The 27,713-nt window shown below is 39.9% G+C and overlaps 3 protein-coding genes and 2 long non-coding RNA genes across 5 annotated transcripts in view; 2 read left to right on the top strand and 3 right to left on the bottom strand.

Annotated features, from left to right (window-relative positions):
• LOC118278529 (60S ribosomal protein L32-like) overlaps positions 1–27,713 on the top strand; it is a 92,009-nt gene that overhangs the window by 37,826 nt on the left and 26,470 nt on the right. The gene's annotated exons all lie outside the window — the stretch shown is intronic.
• On the bottom strand, positions 4,951–17,633 carry LOC126912293 (uncharacterized). Its single transcript, XR_007706923.1, has 2 exons — positions 17,524–17,633; positions 4,951–5,041 (listed from the first exon to the last, which is right to left on the bottom strand). It is a non-coding gene; the product is annotated as an uncharacterized LOC126912293 (long non-coding RNA).
• Positions 8,177–19,430, top strand: LOC118278524 (C-mannosyltransferase dpy-19). The gene is made up of 10 exons (XM_035597768.2): positions 8,177–8,414; positions 9,566–9,816; positions 10,223–10,431; positions 11,192–11,375; positions 12,252–13,189; positions 13,901–14,007; positions 15,163–15,325; positions 16,223–16,348; positions 17,822–17,983; positions 19,068–19,430. The coding sequence occupies exons 1-10, from the start codon at positions 8,324–8,326 to the stop codon at positions 19,093–19,095; spliced, it is 2,259 nt and encodes a 752-aa protein (XP_035453661.2). The 5' UTR covers positions 8,177–8,323; the 3' UTR covers positions 19,096–19,430.
• Positions 21,990–27,713, bottom strand: part of LOC126912294 (uncharacterized) — a 94,961-nt gene continuing 89,237 nt past the window's right edge. Inside the window, exon 2 of the long non-coding RNA XR_007706924.1 lies at positions 21,990–22,607. This is a non-coding gene — a long non-coding RNA (uncharacterized LOC126912294). The remainder of the gene's footprint in view (positions 22,608–27,713) is intronic.
• On the bottom strand, positions 24,640–27,010 carry LOC118278879 (BRCA1-associated RING domain protein 1-like). Its single transcript, XM_035598281.2, has one exon. The coding sequence runs from the start codon at positions 26,905–26,907 to the stop codon at positions 25,348–25,350; it is 1,560 nt and encodes a 519-aa protein (XP_035454174.1). The 5' UTR covers positions 26,908–27,010; the 3' UTR covers positions 24,640–25,347.

Below are 27,713 nucleotides of genomic sequence, written 5' to 3'. Positions count from 1 at the left end.
CTGCCCTCTCGAAAAAAAACAACATTTTATATATAAACAGCCTTAAATAAATCGTAATTTCTTATTATACCGTAAGATGGCATAGAGGTGTCTAAAACTATAGGTCATATTTGATAAAATAAAAACTTTGTAACAGCGCCACCTATTGTCGCCTTCATTGAACTTTTTGGTTTTCTTCTACTGGTAACTGCACATCTTGTAGGTATCGGGTACAAACTGACTACAGATAGCTTCTGCAGCATTAGGTATTTTATTTATGCTTTTATTCAATACCTAACATGAGAGATGAAAGAAAAGTAAATGTACGTACACTACACGTATGCCAACCCGCATTGAGCAAGCATGGTGATTAATGCTCAAACCTTCTCCGTGCGAGAAAAGGCTTTGGTCAGCAGTGGATATTAACCCTTCGTATGTTTGGAACGTGGATCCACGCGAGACACAATGTGTTTTCTATTGTTGTCTTGTATACGGCATACGAAAGGTTAATAAGCTGATGATGATTGAAATGCTTGATGTGATGTGAAGCGTGCACTTGCTAGAAAAAGTTCGTCAATGTGAAAAGAGATGGCGCTAAACGACAATTTTAGCAAATATTATTACGCTTTTATGCCTCTGAAGGATAAACAGAGATGCGTATTAATTGTCATACCCATTTATCTATAATTTTCACGTAATAAGTTGGCGAGCCTATTGCCATACTTCTGTGGGATAACCAACAACTTTAAGAACGAAAACTTGACACTTCTTGCTCCTACCAACCTCTTGGATAGTATTTACCTTAGATTTTAAAAATAAAATCATCTATAATTAGATATCTAAAATTACTTTAAAAATCATAAATATTGTATAAAAATTGGAGCCGACCAGTAGCGATAGCGTGGTTCAAGCTAGACGGAAAGACAGTGGTTGGGGCTCAATAGATGGAAAACTCACAATACGTGCGATTTCAAGAAGAATTACCTTATGTATCAGGCAAGAACATATCAAAAAATAATTATATTATAATGTTCCGTAAGATAAACATTGAAATATTGATCGTAACGCAGGACCTGCGCAGTGCAGACAGAACATTCTAGACTTGTACAAATGACATTAAATGCATCACCTACAGAAGGGCCACGGGTCTACGCAGTATGTAAAACTAGCTACTTCCGCGCGGTTTCACCCGCTCTGCTCGGTTCCTACTGATCGTAGCGTGATGATTTATAGAATTATTCAAATCTGACCAGTAGTTCCTGAGATTAGCGCGTTCAAACAAACAAACAAACTCTTCAGCTTTATAATATTAGTATAGATTATTTATTCTGTAAAGTACAGTGTAGTTTACTTACTTAACTGTTTTTTTATGCAACAATTGATGGATTGGTCGAATAACCTAAGGGTAAACAATCGTCGCCGCCCATGGACTCTTGAAACACCAGAGGTGGAGAGGAGGTAAAAGTGAGTTGCCGGCCTATTTAAGGGTTGTTGGGGAATCGTGGATTGGGAAGATTGGGAAGGGGGAAATTGGGCCTACGGTAACCTCACTCACACAACGAAACACAACGCAAGCGTTGTTTCACGTCGGTATTCTGTGAGACCGTGGTATCACTCCGGTTGAGCCGACCCATTCATGCCAAAGCATGGCTCTCCCACACTTCTGTTACGACACAACGCGGCGACAGTAACGCTGCTACTCAGTAGCAGTTCGACTGTTGCTGAGTCTTGTATCGCGGAATGCTGCTCATTAACATGAGCCTCTAGCGTGGCGGAAATTAGTCGAGTTCCTTGTCAAACACTTAGGTGAGTTACTGAGCCTTGAACTATAGTAATTAATTTAGTATGTCTCACGAAAGTTATAATTATAGAAAAACATCAATAGCTTATGGCCTCTTCTCGCACGGAGAGCGAGCTATGCATTGAGTAACACGCTTGCTCAATGCAGGTTGGCTTCCCAATATTTTGGTAAACCTTCTGTTTGTTTATATTTTGTTTAGTGACATAAATTATACTGTAACTGCATACAAATATATCACACATCGAACTATTGATCGCGACACAGGACCTGCGCAGTGCAGACAGAACATTCTAGAACTAGACTTGTGCACGCAATGAGACGACTGCAGAAGGTCCACATCGCTTTAATACGAGAATCTGATCTTTTGTGGTATAAGCCGGTAAACGAGCAGACGGATCACCTGATGGTAAGTAATCAATTGGCCATGGATACCCGAAATATCAGAGACGTTAAAAGTGCGTTGCCGGTCTTTTTGGGGTTAGGAATTTAAGAGTTGTAACGGAATCGGGGATTGGGAAGGGTATAGGTAAGGCGGTAAGTACGCAGATGGATAACCTGATGGTAAGCAAGTTTCCCCCCTCCTCTATGATGGTCTGAAGATGTTAAAGGATTAAATGAAAAAGCTTGGCACATAAATATTCCAATAAGAAGAACTTGGTAGAACGTCTCTCCATTGAAATGGAACGTTTTTAGATCAAACGACTATGGTTTCTACTTACTGACTTACTATCCATCTGTTGTAGTCAAAGTCTCATAGGCGTGTATAACAAATTGCATCTTGAAGTAGGATTGTGCAACTAATGCACAACGCCATCTATTTTCGTATGTGTCAAACTTCTTATAGTTGCCTATAGCGTGTCTACAAAAATAAAATAAATACTGCATTCTACTACAAAAATAAAATAAATACTGCATTCTATTTGGTACAAATATGTAGGTAAACCTTCTGTTGTTTATATTTTGTCCAATGACACATATATCCTACAGCTGCATCAAATATATAGCTCAACAAAGTACTAATTGTGACCTGCGCAGTGCAGACAGAACATTCTAGAACTAGACTTGTGCACTCAATGCGACGACTGCAGAAGGTCCACGTCGCTCAGTGCGCGGGAACAAGCTGCACACAGCGCGACTAAGACAACTAGAGAGTAACGCACAGTCTACAACTGCAGTCGTTGCGAAGTGTGATAATGATATTTTAAGCATAATTACACACACAACGTCACGCCTTTTATCCCCGAGGGGGTAGGCAGAGGTGCACATGCAGAGGTGCACAATGTACACCCACTTTTTCACCATTTGTGTTATAAGTCCCATGTAATAGGTGGAGAGCCTATTGCCATATACTGGGCACAATTCCAGACTCCGTGCTACTACTGACGAACTAAAAAATTTTCGAAAAACCGAAAAAAGCCCAGTAATACTTTGCCCGACCCGGGAATCGAACTCGAGACCCCTTGTTCGGCAGTCGCACTTGCAACCACTTGACCAACGAGGTAATAATTAATTTTGATGTTGACTTTTGAGGAAGAAAAATCAACCAGTGACTTCGCTCGCCTTGGGTGAGGCGAGTAGGAGCCAGACTCTTACTGACTAAAAACCACCCCGTTCCAACTCCTGCTTCAAACCAAAACCCTAATACTTCGTTATTTTATTGCAACGAAAACCTTCTGCATCTACCCTTACACTATTAACCCTATATTGAGAGTGCATAATATAGAAACAGAACCCTTAAAGTATTGATCGTGACCTGCGCAGTGCAGTTGGAACATTCTAGAAGGCTAGCTAGACTAGGTATATTACCAGCGGGGCGCGGCTTGCAGTCAGTGCGGCCTGCGACGTGAGCCGTGCAGGACGTGTCTCTGAGCCTCGCTCGGAGCTGCAGTCCTGTGTGTCTCTGCTTCCTGGCTTTAACATCCCGGTGAGTGGAACTTATACCTGCATTTATTACAGAGGTCTACGCCAGCGTGCATCTCATGAAGAGTGGGCCGTCTCTTCTTTGGTTGCAGTTTCCTTAGGGTCTTTGCAATAAGACTTCTTTTTCTATTCTCTCTTTTCAGTACAAACTTAAGAGTTTGTTAAAGAAGGAGGGTAAGGCAGCGGACTAAAGAAAGACTGGATAGTGGGATGATCTCCACCTCACATGACTTAAAGCCACACCCTCTTTGTTCTTCCTCCATCTTTTTTTATGGAATAGGTGGCAAACGAGCAAGCAAGTCACCTGATGGTAAGCGATCAGCGCCGCCCATGGACACCCGCAACATCAGAGGAGATCTCTTAAACATCTCCTCTCAACAGGCACCTTAGTCTGCTATTACAATTGTGTCAGAATGGTCGATCATTGATCAGTGCAAGAGGGACGGAGCTATACAACCTACATAGCTACATCCCTCTTGCACTGCTCAAAGATCGACCATTCTGACACAATTGTAATAGCAGACTAAGGCCCCTGATGGTAAGCGATCAGCGCTGCCCATGGACACTTGGAACACCAGAGGAGATCTCTTAACCATCTCTTCTTAACATGTTTATACAAGGAGAGACAATAACTCATACCTGATCCGGAGCTGCGGACTACCTAGCGGGTTTACCGGGGCTCCGGCTCGAAAAGCAGGAGAAGGAACGGGGTGGTTTTTAGTCAGTAAGAGTCTGACACTCCCTCTCGCGTCGCCCAAGGCGGGAGAAGTTTTCCCCCACAAATAAAAAAAAACCTGACTTTTAAATGATCACTGCCATACTCACTCTACCTATTGCTATGTTGCAGGTGACTGATGCCGTGCAGCGCCTCCACTCGCCTCTGACGTTGGGGTAGCAGCTCGTGGCGGTAGCACTCTGTCCTCACTGAGGAATGAGGTAACTATCCTATTCCCACAGCCAAACTTATCAATAGGCAGAGGTGCACATTACGGCACGTAATGCCGCTGTACAATGTACACCCACTTTTCACCATTTGTGTTATAAGTCCCATGTAATAGGGGGTGAGCCTATTGCCATATACAGGGCACATTTCCAGACTCCGACTACAACTGAGAAATTTTCGAAAAACCGAAAGAAGCACAGCAATACTTAGCCCGACCCGGGAATCGAATCCGAGACCTCTTGTCCAGCAGTCGCACTTGCGACCACTCGACCAACGAGCCAGTCATTAGATTCTTGGGGTTTAAGACTAATGTTAAATGGGCTGACGTTTGGCCGCTATCTCGCCTGATGGTAAGTGATGATGCGGCCTACGATGGAGCACGTCTGCCCATAAGCAACCTATTCACTCGGGCTTTGAAGACACCCAGGTTATACCCATCAGGAAACACAGACTCCGGCAAGGAGTTCCAGTACTGATAGTTTGTTCTGTTACAGGTGTCCTGCGAACGAGCTGCACCACCAGTCCGCTGGAGGCAGACGGAGGCGCGGTCCTGGCACCAGCCTTCTAACACCAGCCCACTCAACCTTCACCGTCATCATCAGGAATGTAGCAGCATTCTCATGCTAGAGTACTGCTGCATTCTGATGATCCCTCTACCGGATAGATGATAATAGCTGGCGCGGGTGCAATAAGACCGAGGCTAGAGTGACTCCTATAGTACCTCCCCTCGCTCGTCTTGCACTCGCGCCTGATACTGAGGAGTGGGGAAGAGGATTTCACCAAAGACTACCAGTAATACACCCTTTTATTGCTGGTATTCTTAATCTATCTTCGGAGTAAACCTCGTCTCCTTTCTTCTGCGAACTCTCCCTTCTAGCTTGTACTAATGAACACTCAAACTACGTAAAGTTGTACTTATGTTTAAGGTACTCTGTATAGTTATCTTCATTATTAATAAGAATAATGAGATCACAAGGTAGCACATTGAGTATGTAAGTATCTACTTTATAAAATGACACGAATATATATTTTTCGTTAACCGAACTATTGTGTTTTATTTTTACCACTTTCTGTCCTTCTTAGAAAATAGAAATAAATGATAATATGCAAAAATTGCCTCTTAGGCTGAATTATTGAAGGTTGAGCTCAGGCTCGGGTTCAAATCCCGGGACGGGATTATTATTATTTAAATGTGGGAGAGCCATGCTTGGGCACAAATGGGCGGGCTCGACTGGAGTGATACCACAGCCTCACAGAAAACCGACGTGAAACAACGCTTGCGTTGTTTTTCATTGTGTGAGTGAGGTTATCGGAGGCCTAATTTCCCCCTTCCCAATCCCCCACAACCCTTAAATTCCTAACCCCCAAAAGACTGGCAACGCACTTGTAATGCCTCTGGTGTCCATGGGCGGCGGCGATTGCTTACCATCAGGTGATACGTCTGCTCGTTTACCGGTGGGTTCCATAAAATATAATTATATTAATTAATCCCAATTCCTATTAATCCTAATCCTCTAGTTGGATTTGATCTACTACAGATTTGATAGAAACGGGGGAGCAGTGCCCTCTGAAAGACTATCTTCGCCAGCCTGGAAAGCGTGGAGATTATGGCCAACCCTTATCTTAGTAGGTACCCTTAGGACGAGTTTACTTTACGTTTAACTAGATCGAAACGAGACTGCGTTCGAGATCGTGATTGGCCGGCTCCAAAGAATCAACCAATCACTCAAAAGGCCGGCTTTTTTTGAGGGGGGAAAATCATCCAATGTCTTCTCCCGCCCTGGGCGAGGCGAGAGGGAGTATCAGACTCTTGATGACTGAAAACCACCCTACTCCTGCTTTTCGAGCCGGAGCCCCTGTATTCCCGCTAGGTAGTCCGCAGTTCCGGATCAGGCATCAGCCCTACTGAGCCTGATCCTGCCCATCCAGTATAATCCAACCCATCTGTGGTGGTCTGATGGCACTTTGAGGCGCGCGCGGAACGCGCTGCACGCACGGGCACAATTAGTACCTGGGAATCGAATCCTTAAGTTGAACCAGAGATCTCATATTTTTTTTAAAATAAGATTATAATTCTAATTATTATTTTTTAATTATTTCATCTTACAACTCCATTATTATCCTTGCAACTTTTTGTTTGTCTCTGTCAAAGTCATGCGTAAATGTCAATCAAGTATTTCAGGGTGCCCAACGTAAGAACTTTTCCCAAATAAAGGGGATTGTGTAATACGTAGTTTTGTACTAAGAGATTTATATTTTTAATAGTTAAGCCATAGTGGCCGTCGAGGAGAAAAGGTTAACAAACATTCAATTTGCCGACGACATAGTGCTCTTCTCCTCTTCAACATCAGAACTAGGCGGTATGATCAACAAACTCAGCAGAGCGAGCCTTGAGGTTGGACTTAAGATGAACATGTCGAAGACCAAGGTAATGACCAACAGCTCAAAACATAGGTTAGAAGTAGATGGAGTGGAAATTGCATACGTCCAGGAATACATCTACCTGGGCCAATTAGTCTCTTTCCAGGCGAGACAAGAAAAGAAGTTGCTCGACGTACCGAGAACGCCTGGAATTGATCCATGGGAGATATAATGAAAGGTAACCTTCCAATAACATTATAAGGGAAGCTCATGGACGTGTGTATTCTGCCCATCCTAACCTATGGTGCACAGACCTGGTCTTTGACCAAACATCAGAAGTCCACACTCAAGGTTTGCCAGCGAGCTATGGAGCGCAGTATCTTAGGAGTCCGATTATCGGATAGAATAAGGAACTCTACACTGCGCTCCAAAACTCAAATCGCTGACGTTGGTCAGAAAGCCGCAAGCTTGAAATGGAACTGGGCTGGACAGGTCTGCCGCATGTCCGACGAACAGTGGGCAAAACTCACTACTGAGTGGAGCCCACTCAACGTCAATAGACGTCGCGGCAGGCCCAGAAGGAGATGGCGGGATGAACTCGACGCCTATGAAAAGGATTGGCCACAGAAAGCTCTGCACAGAGACGAGTGGAAGGAGGGTAGGGAGGCCTTTGCCCTGCAGTGGGACGACCATGGCTGAAAATAAAAAATAAAAATAAGCCATAGTTTGACACGAATAGGTTGGCGCGACCGACGTGATATCACGGCCTTACTAAAAACCGGTGTGAAACAATGCTTACGTATGAAAGATTTATGAGCCCATTCCAGATTTCTAACATACAAGCAACGCACTTTATAATTCTTAGATATTGTCTTATAATTTTCCACCATTCCTTCTATTTTGACACATGACAAAATCATGTTAAACAAAAAACAATATATTAATTTTATTAAACGTTTTGTCTGTATCAAAAATATTCCATTTGTTTATAAAAATATTTGACTTTTTTTAAGGGGGGAAATCATCAATGACTTCTCTGAATGAGTGCCAGACTCTTACTGACCAAAAACCCCGCTCCTACTCCTGCTTTTCGAACCGGAACCCGGGTAAACCTGCTAGGCAGTCCACAAAGAGATATTTGACTTAGGTTTTAGGGATAAATATTTTCGAGAGTTGGTAACATTTGTGATATGTCAATCAAAACTACTATCTCAGATGGTGTCAACATTAGGGGATTTTAATGTGAATTCGCGAATTACTATCCTTAAATAAACATTACTATTTAAAAGGAAATGTAATAAACAAATAAGACATAAAACATGGAGGAAAACAAAGTCGAAACGAATGCGCAAAGCGAACGTAAATTTTCACGACGAAAAGCGTTTAAGTTTTGTTCTATCGCTATTATAGGTAAGTTTTATTAATTTGTATTATTATTTGTTAATAAAAATATCATTTATGAGTAGTTACTAGTATCTATCTATCTCTAGTTACATCTTTTCGAAGCTTTAGATCGAAATATCATGTTTAAAAATCAATTCTATTTCGCGTCTCACACCGCATTGAAATAAAAGTTGTATGACTTGTTTTAATCTAAAAGTCATTAGCTACGGCTATTTATATTTCAATATAATTATTAATGTTTCTATAGTCATGTTTGTTTTTATTGAAATCGTGTTGTTTATGATTAAAAATCCATTGTTTTGATCTGTTTTTATATAGGAAAAATATTATGTTAATGTCAAAGGTTAAAATTATTTATTTTAAATAGACCAGGAAGGAACTTTTGAATGTCAAAGCAAATATTACAATATTTATACAGAAATATTTAACCAATGTTTATGGCCAGTCTCAACACCAAATGTATGTAGATTTGATTGCTTCAGATTGTTTTTTTTTTACAAAACATGACATCATAGCTTCATTAGTATAACAATGTCACACTTTTTACCTCCAGAAGGGTAGGCAGAGGTGCACATTACAGCATGTAATGCCACTGTACACCAATTGTATTAAATAAAATGTCTGTCTGTTGGTCAGTCCTCTAGTGAAGCTATTTCAATGTTAATGTTTAATGAAAATATGTATCTAGTATCTAGTGGAGGAAAAAAGAGTAACCTATGGAGTTTCTTGCTCGATCTTCTCCATAGGAATCTATACTTTGGAACAAGCAAATAGAGCAACTAGAGGACTGACAGACATTACCGGTCTATTTGAAATAAATAATTTTGACTTTGACATTGAAATGCTTAAAGATCCAAGTAAAGTTTACAACCATACATACCATTCAAAATATTGAATATGTTGAATGGTTGAATGAATGTTGTATAGTAATATTGAATGGCATCAAGATTAAAAATGTATGCCAAATATCGACTGCCTCATTGGCTGAGGATATCTAGCCTTATAATTTCTAATTATAAGTTTGAAATCGCCAACCCACATTGAGCAAACATGCTCAAACCTTCTCCGGTCAGCAGTTTCTTTGGTCAGCAGAGGCCACTTATAGGCTGATGATGTGATGTTGATTAATCACTATTTTTATTTATTTTTTGTTACAGCGATAACACTAGGCTTCATACACTATCGCTACGTGTCGACTCTATTCGAGAATGACCGGAGTTTCTCCTATCTATCGGAGATGGAGAGAGAGATGTCATTGAGAACAGAGATGGGGTTCTACTACTCCTATTACAAGACTATTGTGGAAGAAAAGCCGTTTATAGCCGGGATATCGAAGCTCATGTATGATAGATTGGTGGAGTATCCTAAGGATGTGAACGCTTTCAATCGGTTTAATATTTACCCGGAGGTGAGTTTCTTTTTATGGTATAAGCCGGTAAACGAGCAGACGGATCACCTGATGGTAAGCAATCGCCGCCACCATGGACACTCGAAACACCAGAGGTGTTACAAGTGCATTGCCAGCCTTTTGGGGGTTAGGAATTTAAAGGTTGTTGGGGTATCAGGGATTGGGAAGAGGATAATTGGGTCTCCGGTAACCTCACTCACACAACGAAACACAATGCAAGCGTTGTTTCACGTCGGTTTTCTGTATCACAGCGGTGATATCACTCCGGTCGACCAGGCCCATTCTTGCCGAAAAACATGGCTCTTCCACACTTATTTTTTTTCTATGGGTCATCTGAGACATGTCAAATATCAAAGAAGCTTTATAAGGATATCAAGAGCTAATCTTACACAATATCAATTTCCAGGTAATAATAGGAGCCCTATACCGTTACTTCGAGCCCTACCTGAACACGTCCTCGCATCGCCAGTGCCACATGGTGGACCGGGGCGAAGCCCTGCCCCCAGTGGAGAGCTGCGTGGGGATTGGCCAGCCGATATTCTTTTATTTGGAGGCTGTATGGTGGCTCGCTGGGTTGACTGTCGCAGCGCTGTTCTTACATGCCGCTGCTTTGAGGTGAGATTGAAAATTACTTTTATTTTATTTTATTCATTTTAAGAAGGCTTACAGACTAATAACAGAATAGGTAACAAAAATATATAATTAAGTTGCTAATGACAAGCCTCCACAGATATATAATATTGACGATTAACTAAAGATTAACGAAAAACATTAATCAACATTACAGTCGGATTTAAAGGTAGAAATGTGACTGCCTTGTTGGTCGAGTGGTTGCAATTGCGACTGTCGAGCAATGGGGTCTCGGGGTCGATTCCCGTGTTGGATAGAAAATTACTGGGCTTTCTGAAAATTTCTCAGTAGTAGTACGGGGTCTGGAATTGTGTCCGGTATATGGCAATAGGCTTACCCCCTGTTATAAGGGACTTGTAACACAAATGGTGAAAAGTGTGTGTACATTGTGTAGCTGCATTACGTGCCGTAATGTGCACCTCTGTCTACTCTGGACTTAGGGTCAAAGCTTTTGACCCGAACTCATTAGAATTAATAACAAAAAGTTGTACGGTTGTCTCGGATTCGATTTCCGGTTCTGGACTTTTGCTTGTCCTCTTTGTAATATTAGTGCAGACAATATTACTATAGATACAATTTCAATAGACTCACCCCCTATTACATGGGACTTATAACACAAATGGTGAAAAGTCGATGTACATTGTATAGCGGTATTACGTACCGTAATGTGCACCTCTGCCTACCCCTTCGGGGATAAAAGACGTAACGTTGACGTTGACGTAAATTTCAATCTCTTTCCTCCCAGTGAAAGCATCCTGGGCGGTCTACTAGCAGTGGCGCAGTACTTCGCAAACCACTCAGAGTGCACCAGAGTGCAGTGGGCACCGAACGAGAGGGAGAACTTCGCTGCACCACTCCTGCTGCTGCAGACCTGGTTGGTTTCCATGCAGCTTAGGGATAAACAGAGGAGGACCACTTTTCAGTTGCAAGTGAGAATTGTTATTATATTTTATTTATTTATTTTAAGGAAGGCTTACAGACTAATAACATTATTTAGATACTAACTATAGGTTTAACTTATTGCTAATAACAAGCCCCCACATATAGACCACAAAAAAAAACAAAGAGAAACATAAGACTAATGAAAATGAAAAAGTTAAGCAATTCAGTCCTCGAAAAAGGATTTGGCCAGTAAACGCCTTGCTGTGGCTGCACGCTATTATGCTAGCAATATTCTTGATATTGTAACGAAGAAAAAAAGATCCAATTTGACTGCACGATTGGTGCGGTGGCTGGGCAACTGGCTGCCGCGCAACGGGTAGCGGGTTCGATTCCCGCACGGAGCAACTCTTTGTGTGATCCACAAATTGTTGTTTCGAGTCTGGGTGTCATGTGTATGTGAACTTGTATGTTTGTAAACGTACCCACGACACAGGAGAAAATCCTAGTGTGGGGCAACGTTAAAAAAAAAAGTAGTAGTAGACTAATTTTTATTTTAATGTCCGTCTTGTAGATTATTTTAAAACATTAGACACGTTTTATTTTGTTTTTTTACGGAAACAAAATTCTTTCGAAGATATATTAATTTGAAATATCGCGTGATGTCACTTCTAGGTACGTTTTATACGCAGAAATGACGTTTTTATTGATTCTTTATATTTAAGTATTGCTATCTTATAAAAAAAAAATACGTGTCTAATATTGTTTCATTACCTAAATGATGGACTAAATAGATTTTAAATTTACATCACCCCTGTTGAAAGCGTGGAATAACCCCCCCTTATTGGGGGGAGGGGGTGAGAAAAACGGGGTAAATTAATTTAAACCCAACTAATATTTAATATTACCCTTTCTATTTGTTTCAGGTGTCAATCTTCATATTAAACTGTCTCTGCCTCCTATTCTGGCAATTTTCCCAATTTATTTTCTTAACGCAAACCGCCATATTTTTCGTCATGGAACAATTTCGTATTATTGACGTTAAAGCGCTATGTATATTCCTACATTCGCACTTTTGTGGCCTACATATGGCCGTCCTTCTCTTACAAGGCAATGATATGCTAAAATCGTCCTTATACGCTTCGTACTTCGTCATAGTATCTGCGTACTGTTTGTTCTTCAGCTCTCTAAGGCTTAAGGTTCAGAATCGCGTGGATTTGTTCGTGGAAATATGGTTGATTTTCCTAAGGATTGCTATTGTGACGCTAGCAGCGTTTTATTTGAAGAAAGTTTTGAGTAATTTTTTGAATGTGGAGGAAGATTCTCATGTATGGGACATTTTATACTCGAAATTTACGAATTTTAAAAGTTTTCATACTTTAATTTATACATGTACAGCTGTTTTTGATTTTCTACCTTGGAGTTCGATTCAGAAAATGTTTAAATCATTTCTGATTCCATTCGCCATTTTAAGCGTAGCAAACATGTGCAATTATTGGGTGTCAAACGCCGTCGATTCGTGCGAGAAAGAGATAGACGATCGAAGCTCAAAGAAAGACAAGGACGGCGATATATCCGACGAATCCGACTCTGGTATTGAGAACTCTGATTTGAAAAAAGACAAGAATGTAACGGATTTGGACGTTATTGATAAGGAAATAAAGTCGAAAATTGAAGGGGAGGAAACTAGTGATGTTCTTATTCTGGTTCTGAGGCATATTAAGGCTGAACCGGCGATATTCTATAATATATCGCAGATGTTTGTCTATGGTGTCATGGCGGCGCTAGTGATGCGACTCAAATTGTTGTTTACAACACATTTGTGTATCGTAGCCGGTATCATGATGAATTCTAAGTATTATCCGTGAGTATTTCTTTTTTTATGGTATTTATTTATTTTGCTCGTTAGCTGTGGTCTTGGGTTCGATTCCCGGGTCGGGGGATAAGATAAAGAAGTGAGTTTATATGTGTAAACAGGTTCGATTCCAGATAAAGTTATATACAGTGAAACCTTGTTTAATGAGACAGTGAGGAGCTGCGGACTACCTAGCGGGTTTACCGGGACTTCGGCTCGAAAAGCAGGAGTAGGAACGGGGTGGTTTTTAGTCAGTAAGGATCTGACACTCTCTCTCGCCTCGCCCAAAAACACCTTTTTACTTATAATATATGCCACAGTGCACAATCACATTATGGCATCTCCTCTTTGTACTTGCTTCATGGTCGGGAATCTTCGTGCGCAAGTTCGATTTTTAATATGGAACATACCGTAAACGAGCAGATGGATCACCTGATGGTAAGCAATAACTGCCGTCCATGGACACTTGAAACACCAGAGGCGTTACAAGTACGTTGTCGACCTTTTGGGGGTTAGCATTTTAAGGGTTGTTTGTTGGGTAATCGGGGATTGGGAAGGGGGTTAATTGGGCCTCCGGTAACCTCACTCACACAACGCTGTGGTTGTTTCACGTCGGTTTTCTGTGAGGCCGTGGTATCAGTCCGGTCGAGCCGGCCCATTCATGCCGAAGCATGGCTTAAAGTGCTAGCTATGTTTTAATAAATAATTTGTGTTTCACAGCATCCCGAAGTCGTACAAGAAGTACCTGCCATTCTTCTGGGCCGTGTGCATGGCTCCGCTGGTGCAGGACATGCTGCAGAGCATACCGCAGGAGATGTCGCATATAGGTGAGTGGGAACATAATATACGATACAGTACTCTCAACGGATCTTGGCAGCTCTGAATTATAGTCTGTTTTTTAATCTCGTAGACTAAACTGACATTACGAGTGTTGTCAATTTATTGCAATTCTTAAATAGTGATATGGCACAACCGATACTTAGCGTAAATAAAATCAAGTATCGTTTTTTTACAATAACTTATCTTGAAATAATGTGGTAGGTACTTATTTAAACGTAATAATACAAAATTAATAATGTATAACGTATATTTTTAATTACACAATTACAGGTTAATAACAACATCTTGTATTGATTTGTAATTTATCCAATTTGTAGCACGTCGTGCAGCCGTTTTTACGTACGTGAATTTTAAATATAAAACTTTGAATGAAAATTAAATTCGTCTATTATAGATAAAAAGTTACGATTCAACAAACCGGTATCGTAGGTACAACACTGCATAAGAGAGCTGGCAATATTATTTGTAAATTTGACATTTGCATGTGTCAATTTAGTCTACGAGATTAAAAAACAGACTTTACGTGCAGAAGGCTGCGCAATAAGTCTTTTTAGAACCAAATGGTGGCATGAGGCGAGGTGCGGGGGGCGGCGATCTAGGCTAGAGATTGACCATTTCTAAATACAATTGACCCTTTACACTTATTGCGCAGCCTTCTGCACGTAGTTCAGACCTGCCAAGATCCGTTGAGAGTACTGTACTTAGATCTACCTAAACATCACGAAGCATTGCATATTCCTATATCCACATTTCTGCGGTCTACATATAGCCGTCCTATTTTAACAAGGCAATGATATGCTAAAATCATCCTTATATGCTTTTAAATTTCGTTGTCCTATGGTCATACCTTTTATTCCCAGGCCTCACAGAAAACCGACGTGAAACAACGCTTGCGTTGTGTAAGTGAGGTTACCGGAGGCCCAATTACTCCCCTTCTCAATCCTCGATTCCCCAACAATCCTTAAATTCCTAACCCCAAAAGGCCGGCAACGCACTTGTAACGCCTCTGGTGTTTTAAGCGTCCATGGGCGGCGGCGATTGCTTACCATCAGGTGATACGTCTGCTCGTTTACCGGCTTATACCATAAAAAATACTTTGACACTACAAGTTTTAAATCCAAACATTATTTTCCAAATTTCAGGTGAATTCAGCGACATAAACCAAGAACAGTTGCTCGAGTGGATCCGCGCGGACACGCCGGTGACCGCGGCGTTCGCGGGTTCGATGCCCATCCTAGCCACCATCATGCTGGTCACGAGGCGGCCGATAGTCGCTCATCCACATTACGAGCATTTGGATGCCAGGTATGTTGCTGTCTCTTTCTGGCGTTAATTTATTGATGCTGTCTCTTTCTAATGTCTTATATGATTCGCTGTCTCTTTATGTGAACTTGTATGTTTATAAACACACACACAGGAGAAATTACCAGTGTAGAGCAACGTTTCAAAAATATTTTTATTATAACTTTCGTGAGACATACTAAATTAATTATTATGTTATCGGCTTACTCCCGTAACTGTTTGACGAGGAACTTGACTAGTTTCTCATATTCATGTGCAGCATTCAGCAACATACGACGCGGCGATTGTCACGCGACAATGGCTTGTAACGAGTCGAGTTCCTCGTCAAAGAGTTACGTAAATAAGCCGATAACATAATAATTAGTAACATTAGTGAACGATATTTAGACGTGATATTGTACTCATGTTTACAAACAACTGTCCCAAAGATACTTTTTTGTATCCGATTTTTTGAGGGATAAAAATCATCCAATGACTTCATCCCGCCTTGGGCGACAGTGCCGAGAGTGATATCGGAAACTTACTAGACATAAATATACCACCCCGTTCCTATGTCCCGTTTCGAGCCGGAGCTCCGGTAAACCCGCTAGGTAGTCCGCAGCTAACCGGATCAGGCATCAGCCCTACTGAGCCCCATCTAACGGGAGTAGGAACGGGGTGGTTTTTAGTCAGTAAAAGTCTGACAATCCCTCTCGCCTCGTCCAAAGCAGGAGAAGTAATTGGATGGTTTCGATTTCTAGTCATCAAAAATTTAACCCTCGTAACTGCCGCAGTTGTATAAGTATAAGCAACTATAAAACATTAAGTTGCTTATATATACCCGGCAGTTGTATAAAGTATTAAGTTGCTTATATACAACTGCGGCGGTTAAAGGGCTAATGATTAATTTCATAATTGCAGAGAGCGCGCGTACACGGTGCACAAGATGTACGGCAGGTTCCCGCCGCACGACTACTACCAGGAGCTGAGCAAGCTGAGGGTGAGCTACCTCGTCGTCGAGACCAAGTACTGCTACGGCAGGAGCAGGTGAGTGTTATATATTTATTTATTTTATTACTATACTAGCTACTACCAGGAGCTGAGCAAGCTGAGGGTGAGCTACCTCGTCGTCGAGACCAAGTACTGCTACGGCAGGAGCAGGTGAGTGTTATATATTTATTTATTTTATTACTATACTAGCTACTACCAGGAGCTGAGCAAGCTGAGGGTGAGCTACCTCGTCGTCGAGACCAAGTACTGCTACGGGAGGAGCAGGTGAGTGTTATATATTTATTTATTTTATTACTATACTAGCTACTACCAGGAGCTGAGCAAGCTGAGGGTGAGCTACCTCGTCGTCGAGACCAAGTACTGCTACGGGAGGAGCAGGTGAGTGTTATATATTTATTTATTTTATTACTATACTAGCTACTACCAGGAGCTGAGCAAGCTGAGGGTGAGCTACCTCGTCGTCGAGACCAAGTACTGCTACGGCAGGAGCAGGTGAGTGTATAATAATTCATTTATTCAATACTAGCTTCTACCAGCTACACTTACACTCCCGTGGGTTAAGAAAAAGTGTCCCATGTATTATTCCTAATATTATTATTGGGACTAGGCATTAGACATCATATAACGGATTTTCCGAGAACTAATTCATTCATACAAATTGTATTTACAAAGGGGACGCTAAAAACGACTACGCCAGGAAGATAAGTATTTGATTCTGTTCAAGATAAAAGTAGTTTTAAAGTTTGATATTTAACTATATTCCGCCAGCAGCTTCGCCCGTATTCTAGTGGAATAAAAATTCAAAAATCTACTGAGCATAATCTACCCCTGTTCCAATTTTCATCACGATCCCTTTAGACCTTTTGACGTGATTGAGTAACAAACATACACTCAAACTAAAAACATTCGCATTTATAACATTAGTACGATTACAAACAACAGAAAGAAAGAAAGAAAAACAGCTAATACATATTTGAAATAAGTAACAAGCATGACATAACAAACACTAGATGACTTTAGCCGGTAATCGAGCTGACGGATCAACCGATAGTAAGCAACCGCCGCCGTCCATGAACTCCCGAAACACTAGAGACGTTACAAGTGCGTTGCTGGCCTTTTTTTATATTAAATGGGCCGACGTTTGGCCGCTATCTCGCCTGATGGTAAGTGATGATGCGGCCTACGATGAAGCACGTCTGCCCATAAGCAACCTATTCACTCGGACTTTGAAGACACCCAGGTTATACCCATCAGGAAACACAGACTCCGGCAAGGAGTTCCACTCCCTAGCAGTTCGCACAAGGAAGCTTGAAGCTTCCTTTTGGGATTTAAAAATTTAGGGGTTGTTGTGGAATCGGAGATCGTAAATTACCCCTCGTAATAGGGCCTCCGGTAACCTCACTCACACAACGCAACCGTTGTTTAGTCGACTCTTTCCACACCCATGCAAAGAATAGTGCTTGTATATTATTCTTACCATATTTATATCATTTATTTTTAAAATTCCAGTATAGGATGTTCATTCGAAGACATATGGGACATAGAGACGCCCTGGTTGAGCAAACGTCCCACCATCTGCTCAACCTTGCTCACCCAACCAGTCGACCACTTCTATCCCGTGTTCAGGAACGAACATTATGCTGTGTTTAATATACACGATTATAGCGTTCGGTAAGTATTATTTTTTATTTATAGAAATACAACCTTTGATATCGAGTGCTTTTTGGTTTTTATGATCTACAATAATAGTTTTTTAATCTTTTATAATAACTATAGTGGGACATAGTAAATTAAGTAAAAAGTCGCGGTTTACTTACGTACTTAGAGAAAAGCTCTTCCAGTTTCGAGTCACATAGGGAGCGTACATAAACGTGGCGACGTCGCGCAGCCTATTGTATACTGTATCGAAACTAGTCAAGTCAAAGCATTTATTTCAATTAATCCTAAATAAGGCACTTTTGAAACGAGTAGTAAAAGCTTTTCTCCATTAATTTACGTGACTAAACCGTGATTTTTTGTTAATTTAGTTTTCTAATCTAAGTAAAGGAGCAGACCTGATGGTAAGTAGAGTTCACGATTGGTGTGCAACGTGTAGCGGGTTAGATTCCCGCACGGAGCAACTCTTTGTGTGATCTACAAATTGTTGTTTCGGGTCTGGGTGTCATGTGTATGTGAACTTGTATGTTTGTAAACGCATCCACGACACAGGAGAAAATCCTAAAGGGGGCAATGTTTTGTTTTTTAACTAAAAAGAAAGTAATGTGCCCTGTTTATGGACACCCGCAACACCAGAGGCGTTACAAGTGCGTTGCCGGCCTTTTAAGTTTGAGTTTCGGGTGTCCATGGGCGGCGGCGATTGCTTACTATCAGGTGATCCCTTTCCTCGTTTACCGGCTTATACCATAAAAAAACGTAATTAATTAATACTTTAGGGAACAGAGAGTAAAGTTCCCTAAGAAAAGGAGGATCCTCCGACCAGGCGAGGTGATCATGCCTGGCGAGCTTTCTGCCCAACTGTTGTTCGTTGGGATTTTCTATCCGTGTTAATTCGCATGTAAACTTCACATGTGCGATGCAGGATATTTATGATATCATCCGTTGGTTTGTTCGTCGATTATCTATTTGCGACTTCTGTCATCTGTCATTTGTTACTTGTCACTTGTCAGAGTGTCACCACAATACTTATAATATTTAATTTCTTACTATAACTATGTAGTATGTATACTAAACTATAATCTATCTCTTTCTCTCACAGGTACATGCCCCGTAGCTTCGAGTCTTGACATCCGGCCTCTCACTCTAACTCAAATAAGACTGACACTCTTAGTTTATTAGCTGTAAGGTGAAATAATTTTATAGGCAGAGGGCGCTAGCGTAGTTTTTAAGGCACCTTCAATATAGCCCGGGATAGTCCACTACTGGACTATGAGCCTTCTCTACCGTATGACTGGTGAGATACGTTCAATACTTATGGAGAGTACTCGGTACTCGTAATTTTTTATCGATTTTTTTTTTTATGAGACATGCCGGTAATCTAGCAGACATATTATTACCTGATGGTAAGCAATCGCCGCCGCCCATGGACACTTGAAACACCAGAGGCATACAAGTGCGTTACCGGCTTTTTGGGAGTTAGGAATTTAAGGGTTATTGTTCGGGAATAGGGATGGGGAAGAATGGGAAGGGGGGAATTGGGCCTCCGGTAACCTCACTCACACAACATTGGTGGAAACGGACTAAGCTAAGATATATTTTTAAAGAGTTACTTAGCGCAAGGGAGCACTTAAGAATGGTTGGTGATAACTTAAATCTTCCAACTCCTAAACCATCCCCTAAATAAGAGAGACTTACCCCTAAACTAACCCCTAACTTGTCGAAACACAACGCAAGCGTTGTTTCACAAATGTTTCTAAACATAAGTGAAATTTGGATAGGTCTCGATGTAGGTAGGCAACAGCTGTACAGTGTAGGTACCTATGTATTCTGTGTTGATAGCGCGTGTCCAAGTATTCCGCAGTTAAATAAATAAATACTGGACTCTCGGTGTACTGTGTACGAAGTTTACTAAGAAGTTATTTAATATTTCGTTTTTATGTTATTTTATTTCATGATATATGTTCGCATACTATCACGTCCTCAAATATTGAACGTATCTCACCAGTCAGTCTGTATATGAGAAGATGGGTGGGAATTTAAATGGTTCAGGTTTATCAGAGAGCGCTGCTGCCCGGTCCTATTGACTGTAAATTATCTATGACACATTACCGTTTTCTCCAACTACCCCTAAACCATCTCCTAACTTGTTAAAGGGGGACTTAAACTAACTTAATTACCTATACCGTTAGGTGTCACTTTATAGTTTGGTGATAACTAATATGTTGGTTATGTAACACCTATCTTAATTTAGGGAATCCTTAAATTTTAAAAGAAAGTGGTCTTTATTAACTTAGCTATAAGGTCGGTTTTCCTAAAGCAAAGTAGTATATTATGTATTAAAAATGTAAATATATGTATTTCTAATCGTAAGTTACCTCTTTATACGCCCGAATACTGAAACGCTACTCAATTTTAAGTTGTACTTAAATATCGTGCTATCTCTGTCATTTTATAAAGAATTGATAGTGATAGAACTATATTTGAGAGCGTCTTAAAATTGAGTAGCGTTTGAGTATTCGGACATAAGTCTAAGGTTCGATTACTATGTTGAGTAAAGTATTATTGGTATATTCGTATATTTGATGTTCGAAAATATCAGTAAATGCAGTATTCCTTGTTTTTGTTGGTTTTCTGAAATTAAAGTTTTTATTTTAAGTTATAAATATAATTTTATAATTAATTATAGTGAGACATACTAAATTAACTAAAAATCATGTACTCACGTTTACTCACTTGTAGTAAGTCCACAGTAGACTGCGACGTCGCCGCGTCTGCGCACGCTGCTCATGATGAAGAGTCCCTTTGTGACTCGAAACTAGTAGAGCTTTTCTCAATATATTTACGTGAGTAAACCGTGATTTTTAGTTAATTTATTCAAAGTTGTTATTCTTTGGTTTCTTTATTTAATAGAATTTTATTTAACTCTCGAATGTTATTCTATATATTATTTGAATAAATATTAGGTGCTTTAAAAGTATCTGCCACAACTTCAATGGGGGGTAGTGTGGTGTTTGAAGATTACAATAGTGAAGAAATTTCATAAAGAAGTTAAATAAACATTGACTCTACTCTGTATAAAGTGGTTCACAAATACACACGATGCGACAAAGACAGTGAAAGAGATAGCTCTTTCATAACAAACTCATACGTAGATTATTTGCATGAAAACACATTGCTAATAATCAATAATTTATATTCACTATTGCAATCTTCAAACACAACACTACCTCCCATTAAAGCCGTGGCAGATACTTATAAAGCTATATATGAATACATATTTAGTATGTACATAATATTTGTAATATAACTAAATACTAAATAGTTTTAAGTTTTATCTGTATCTTATGAAGAACAAAATTTATTTTCATTCATTTAATTTTGTTATAACTTTCGTGAGACATTCTAAATTAATTATTATGTTATCGGCTTACTCACGTAACTGTTTGACGAGGAACTCGACTAGTTTCAAGCCATGCTAGAGGCTCATATTCATGAGCAGCATTCCGCGAGACACGACGCGGCAACTGTCGCGCTGCTACTGTCCCGGCTCTAGCATGACTTGAAACTAGTCGAGTTCCTCGTCAAACAGTTACGTAAGTAAGCCGATAACATAATAATTAATTTAATTTTGTTTGAAAATTCTATAAAACTTATTTTCTCGTTGGTCGCAAGCACGACTACTAAGGAATCGCGGGTACGATTCTCATGTCAAGTAAAGCGATTTTACCTACATTTCGAAGGTTTCTGTAATAGTTATGGGACTCATAACAATAAGTGGTGAAAAGTGGGTGTTATATTTTATTTTGGTATGTTACCTTAAGCCTCGTATTCATGGTAAACATTTTACTTAGCAACAGTCAAAAGTCAAAGCATTTATTTCAATTAATCCTAAATAAGGCACTTTTGAAACGTCAAATTGAATTGTCCGTCAGTCTGTCTGTCAGCGAAGCTAGGCGCTCGTTCACAGTTGATCAACGTTGTTGATGAATAGCGAGAATGCTGCTGGAAACTTTGTTTAAACTAATATAAACTGATGTTTTCGCTCGCCGGGCGTCAACTCTGCAGCATGGCGCGATCAACTCCGCAACACAAGTGTTGCCCGCAACATGTTTATGCAACCATGTTGCTAAACAAAATGTTTACCATGAATACGAGGCTTTAATACGAGTTTACTTTACGTTTAAAGTAATCGAAATGAAAGCGCGTTCGGTGCTCTGATTGGCCAACTTGAATAAACCACCCAATCGGAGCGACGAACGCGCTCTCGTTTCGATTACTTTAAAATTAAGCAAACTCATACTGAGGTCACAGACTACGATTATAAGGCGTGACGGTTTCTTTTGTTTTTGTTTAAAATATCCTAAAATATGGTTGTGTATCGTACGTAATGTATTTAATGATGATGACTAATTTTTATTTTAATGTCCGTCTTGTAGATTATTTTAAAATATTTTATAGACACGTATTTTTTATTTTCTTACGGAAACAAATACTTTAGAAGATATATCGATTTGAAATATCGCGTGATGTCACTTCTAGGTACGTTTTATACCTCAACTAAACTTTGATTCGTTTTATTTAAGTATTGTTATCTTATATGACAAAATAAAAAAATACGTGTCTAATATTTTTTCATTACCTAACTGACGGACTAAATAGATTTTTAATTTTCATACCCCGTCATCATCCCTATTCTTTGCAAAAAAGCCTAAAAAATAATGTATATGGTATACATATAAATATGTAAGAATGAATTTTAAATATAATTCTTAATTTTTTAATAACTGCCAATATTATAAATTAAATTTTAACATTCATACCGCTATACTCAGAGTCATTTAATGGTTACTTAACCCAGTCCTTAGCGATTGTTTTCGGAACAAAATCGTTACTAAGGAATAGTTTAAGTAATCATTAAATGTCTCTGAGTACGGCAGATAGTTTTAAAACGTGAACTTAATACGTGATATACTTTATTCAATTCTTTATTATAATTGGGCCATTAAAAACCCTTTTTTATGAAATAACCCGGTAAACAAGCAGACGGATCACCTGATGGTAAGCAATCGCCGCCGCCCATGGACATTTGAAACACCAGAAGCGTTACAAGTGCGTTGCCGGCATTTTAGGTTGTTGGGGAATCAGGGATTGGGAAGATTGGGAAGGGGGGAATTGGGCATCCGGTAACCTCACTCACACAACGCAAGCGTTGTTTCACGTCGGTTTTCTGCTCGGCCGTGGTATCACTCCGGTCGAGCCGGCCCATTCGTGCCGAAGCATGGCTCTCCCACACTTAAAATAGTGTGAGCGAGAGATCCGATAAAAATGACTTATGACAGTTCACACGTTTCTAATGGCCCAATTATAGGTATATTTTAGTATTTTGGCAAGTCTAGCCACCTATAGGAGATAGGACTTATAACTTAACTGTGGTTCTTGACCAGAAAATGGTGGGAAACTCCTGTAATAGACCATATCCACATTTTAATTCTTATATATACTAGTAAATGCAGTAAGATATGACTAGTATAAAATTTTGTGACTACAATATGGAGATCACTCATATGACTTAAATGAAACTACAAGTCGTCCACAGAAGTATACAACTAAATCAAGTATTAAATTCTGTGTGAACAGCTCCATGTTCCTCGACCACAGAAGAGCTGTAATGTTGTAGGTTGTCTAGGAATGTTACGGACATGTGGCGCGGCTGTTATAATGCCGTATTTATAAAGAGTGTTCAAATTAACTCAAAGAGAATAATGCACTTTTTGGCTTACCTACTGGGCCTATTTTGCTCATTTTTCGTATATCGTCAGCCAAGATGATAACAAATATGTGGTTTTAATTAAGTCATATGTGTTTGTTCCATACAGTATAACTATTAAACTATATAATTTATGTGAATATTAAGAACAGATGCAACTTTATTTTTAATAATACATCCATTTATTCTGTTATATATTTTGTGGTTTTATTTTTCTAATCCCTACCTTTGAAAATTGTGATGAGGGCATCAACACTCCATGGCAGTCCACTACTGGCCTCTTGGGCGTCCTCTAAGAGGGTTTGCCATGCCTCTTATTTAGAGGAGGCTTTGTCACGACTGCCTCGTTGGTCGAGTGCTCGCAAGTGCGACTGCCGGAGAAGAGGTCTCGGGTTCGATTTCCAGGTCGGGCAAAGTATTACTCCGAAAATTGTGATGATCTCATCAAGTCCGTGGCAGTCCACTGCTGAACTATAAGCCTCCTCTACATAAAAGGGTTTTGCTATAGGTAATCTCCATGCTTGAAATGTTGGAGAGTAGTCTAGTTTACCTCGAAAATTAGTCAATTTGACTTTTAGTTGGTTGGTTTTCAGGGTATAAAATAAAAATAAGTCGGGGGTTTTTCATGTAATAGGTGGCAAACGAGCAAACGGGTCATGTGATGGTAAGCGATCAACGCTACCCATGGACACTCGCAACACCAGAGAACTCACAGGTGCGTTTCCTTCCTGACGCTATAATTCCAGAACGCACGAACCGATTTCCACGGTTTTGAATTCGTTGGAAAGGTCTCGGGCTCCGTGAGGTTTATAGCAACGAAAATTCAAGAGAAAAGCAGGAAAACAGGGAAAATCATTGGTGACGCCCAGAGGTTTACCGGGTTTGCGGTTTGAAATAAAAGAGGTTTTTCAGATTACAACTAATAATTTAATGTCAATTAAATTCATATAACACTAACAAAAAGTAATATCGGCAAATCGATTTCAAATGATAATAAACGTCAAAAATTGCCGATCATATTCGAATTTAAAGTAGTCATTGAAAATAACGTCCGATGCGTAGCCATGCGGGTCACATGTAGGACGAAATCTTTAATATGAAAATTATAATAAATTACACAGTATTTTCAATTAAAATTAACGAAAGATTCTTATTCTCTTTACCTAAGTTTTAATACAATTCATTGGACCCGTCCAAAGTTACAATTACTGCTATACTCAGAGTCATTTAATGATTACTTAAACTATTCCTTAGTAACGATTTTGTATGAAAAACAATTGCTAAGGACTGGGTTAAGTAACGATTAAATGACTCTGAGGATAGCGGTTAGAGAGCTAAACTAATTAAATTAATATCATTTACTAGCATCAGTAATGCCCAAATACTGAACTACTACTCAATTTTAAGTTGTACTTAAATATCGTGCTATCTCTGTCATTTTATAAAGAATTGATAGAGACAGAACTAGTTTTGAGAGTGTCTTAAAATTGAGTAGCGTTTGAGTATTCGGACATTAGATGGCTAAAATGTGTACCTTGGCTGGTGGAAACTTCAACAAATATCCAATACATCACTCTTATACACTGAAATAGAGCATATTTCAGTAAAAAACCTACCAGGGTTCGCACAATTCATATTTTTCAAGGCACTCTATAAGCCAGCCAATGGGCAAAGCTTTCAAATGCTGCATATTATACATCGGTTCATACATATCTTTGAATATAATATAGTGGGAACAATGCACCAATTTCCCATCCTTCTTCGCATGGTACGGTACCAATTTCTCATTCTCCGGTATCAATTCTGGGTTTGGAACCCTTCTGAGCACTATGCCACCAGCATCCGTAATCAACTTCGTCAAAATAGCTTTAGTCAAGACTACGGTCTTCGAAATCTCATACTTCGTATTGAAATTGTGTAAATAGAAATGGCAGCCGTTAAAAATGCCTGGTAGTTGCTTATATTTTATGTAACGAGAATTTCTTGGACCATTATAAGTTGTAGTTCCTACGCCTTTCACTTCGTAGTTTTCCAACGGTTCTAAGTTGTCCTCGGTAGATTTCGTTGTCCATTCCGATGAAATAACCCATACGTGATTGACTATAGCTTGAAGAACGTCCAAACTGGACATGCATACTCCGTCTTCGGCATCAACGATGAGATGCGTAACCTTTTTAGTGAATTTCGCTTCAATGTTGAGATTACTGTGATGCTTAGCTAAAAGCTTAAGTCTATTGTGTACTGTGCGGTACGAAGAAACGCAGTAAATGCGTATATCGTCAGATTCTATCTCCGAGTACAATGCAGCTATACGAGAAATATTAACACTCTGCGTGTGTAGTATATTTTCTTCCGCAGCTTTCAACCTATTCTTTAAATCTACCGAAGCAAGTTGGTACGGAGTTTCTCCTTTACAGTTCTTAGCGTACATGTCCGCACCATGTTTCACCAACTCCTCGGCAATTTCAACATGGTTATATCTTACTGCCTCGTGTAACGGAGTCTCGTTGCCTTGTCCGGGCACATCAATTAAAGTATTATACTGTAAAAGTAGTAATACCAGGTCCAATCGTCCGTTTTGAACGACTTCGTGTAACGGAGTCCATCCTGCGTTATCTTTAGTGTTAGTATTAGCGCCTAAAGTCAATAATTCCTTGATCCTGTCAATTTTGCCGAGTCTACAGCAAATATGGAGGGCGGTCTCACCCTTGTTGTTGCGTTTTTCATTGTTTTTATTAAATTTTGAACTTACATTTGAGTTTAAAGTCTCACTCAAGTCTTGGCGAGAGTTCGTCTTGTCAGATAAAGGTTTCTTAGAGCTAGATACAGTGCTAACAACCTTAGTTGGCGCGGAAACGACATCATTTTTCTTAGTTTTCTTACTTGAAGTCACACTTACTTCCTTAGGCCGAAAAGTCTCGAACATCTTATTTAGTTCGATAGCAGAGTCGATACATCCCTGGATGCGGTCGTCGACAAACGTTTCGCAGTTATCGAGAGGTATTTTGCAAGTTGGACAATGTTTTAAGTCGGTGTGTACGGCGCATATTAGATGAAAACATTTCTTCAATACGACAGGCTCTTTACACAATTCGTTGCACACACCGCACACGTAATCACTGTTTACAGCATCCAAAGCCTTTAGAAACTTGTTTAAGTTCGCAGTATTCATTTTTAGAGAAAAAGCTCTATTTGTTTTTCTGCTCGCGAAGTTTTCATGTCGCGGGAAAATGAAAATTACTAAAATTATACGTGACGTTTATGACATTGACAGTTGTTGACTGACAGCTAGAAGCTTTTGTCCGCTGGTATTCTCGTCGGTTCGACTAAAATTCGCTACAGTGAGTGTGAAAAAACCGTAAAGGCAGGAATACATTACCGTACCTTGGTAAGGCTTGTCGTGCCATTTCATATGAGACCTAAATTCAAACCAAATTCGATTATATAGAGCTAGTCCTAAATCACTGAACTTGCAATATTTCGGAAACTAAAAGTCCAAGCTAAAGAAACTGTGGAACAATAATCTCCTAATTTTTGAACTCCCCCAGAGATATCTCTATCAGGAGCAGGGTGGAACTGTAATATGAATAATAAAATCATGCCGTGTGCATGAAGAATAGAAATAGGCTCACTAATTAATAGGGAACGATAAACATAACTGGTGAACATAAAAGTGAGTGTTCTATTTGGCACTTCATTTATCTGTTCCTGATTAACCCCTCAAGTATATGGATATCATGATCACGAGCAATAGGTTCACCTCCCTGTACATGAGCATGAGCCTAATAATATAACTACACAAGTTTTTTTTTAATGTGGGAGTGCCATGCTTCGGCACGACGGTACCAGTTTGAACGGAGTGACACCACTACCCCTCAGAAAACCGACGTGAAACAACGCTCGCGGTGTTGTGAGTGAGATTAACGGAGGTCAAATAACCGCCCTTCTCAATTTCCGATTCCCCAACAATCCTTAAAT

Source organism: Spodoptera frugiperda, chromosome 24 (genome assembly GCF_023101765.2).
Source record: "Spodoptera frugiperda isolate SF20-4 chromosome 24, AGI-APGP_CSIRO_Sfru_2.0, whole genome shotgun sequence".
NCBI lineage: Eukaryota > Metazoa > Arthropoda > Insecta > Lepidoptera > Noctuidae > Spodoptera > Spodoptera frugiperda.
Note: the sequence above shows the minus strand (reverse complement) of the source record. Positions and strands in the feature narration are given on the sequence as shown.

Excerpts from the sequence above, each read along its gene's own strand:
- LOC118278524 (XM_035597768.2), top strand. The coding sequence starts at position 8,324 with ATGGAGGAAAACAAAGTCGAAACGAATGCGCAAAGCGAACGTAAATTT. Across the intron at positions 9,817-10,222 it reads GGTTTAATATTTACCCGGAG|GTAATAATAGGAGCCCTATA; the intron begins GTGAGTTTCTTT and ends ATCAATTTCCAG. Across the intron at positions 17,984-19,067 it reads ATACACGATTATAGCGTTCG|GTACATGCCCCGTAGCTTCG; the intron begins GTAAGTATTATT and ends TTTCTCTCACAG.
- LOC118278879 (XM_035598281.2), bottom strand. The coding sequence starts at position 26,907 with ATGAATACTGCGAACTTAAACAAGTTTCTAAAGGCTTTGGATGCTGTA.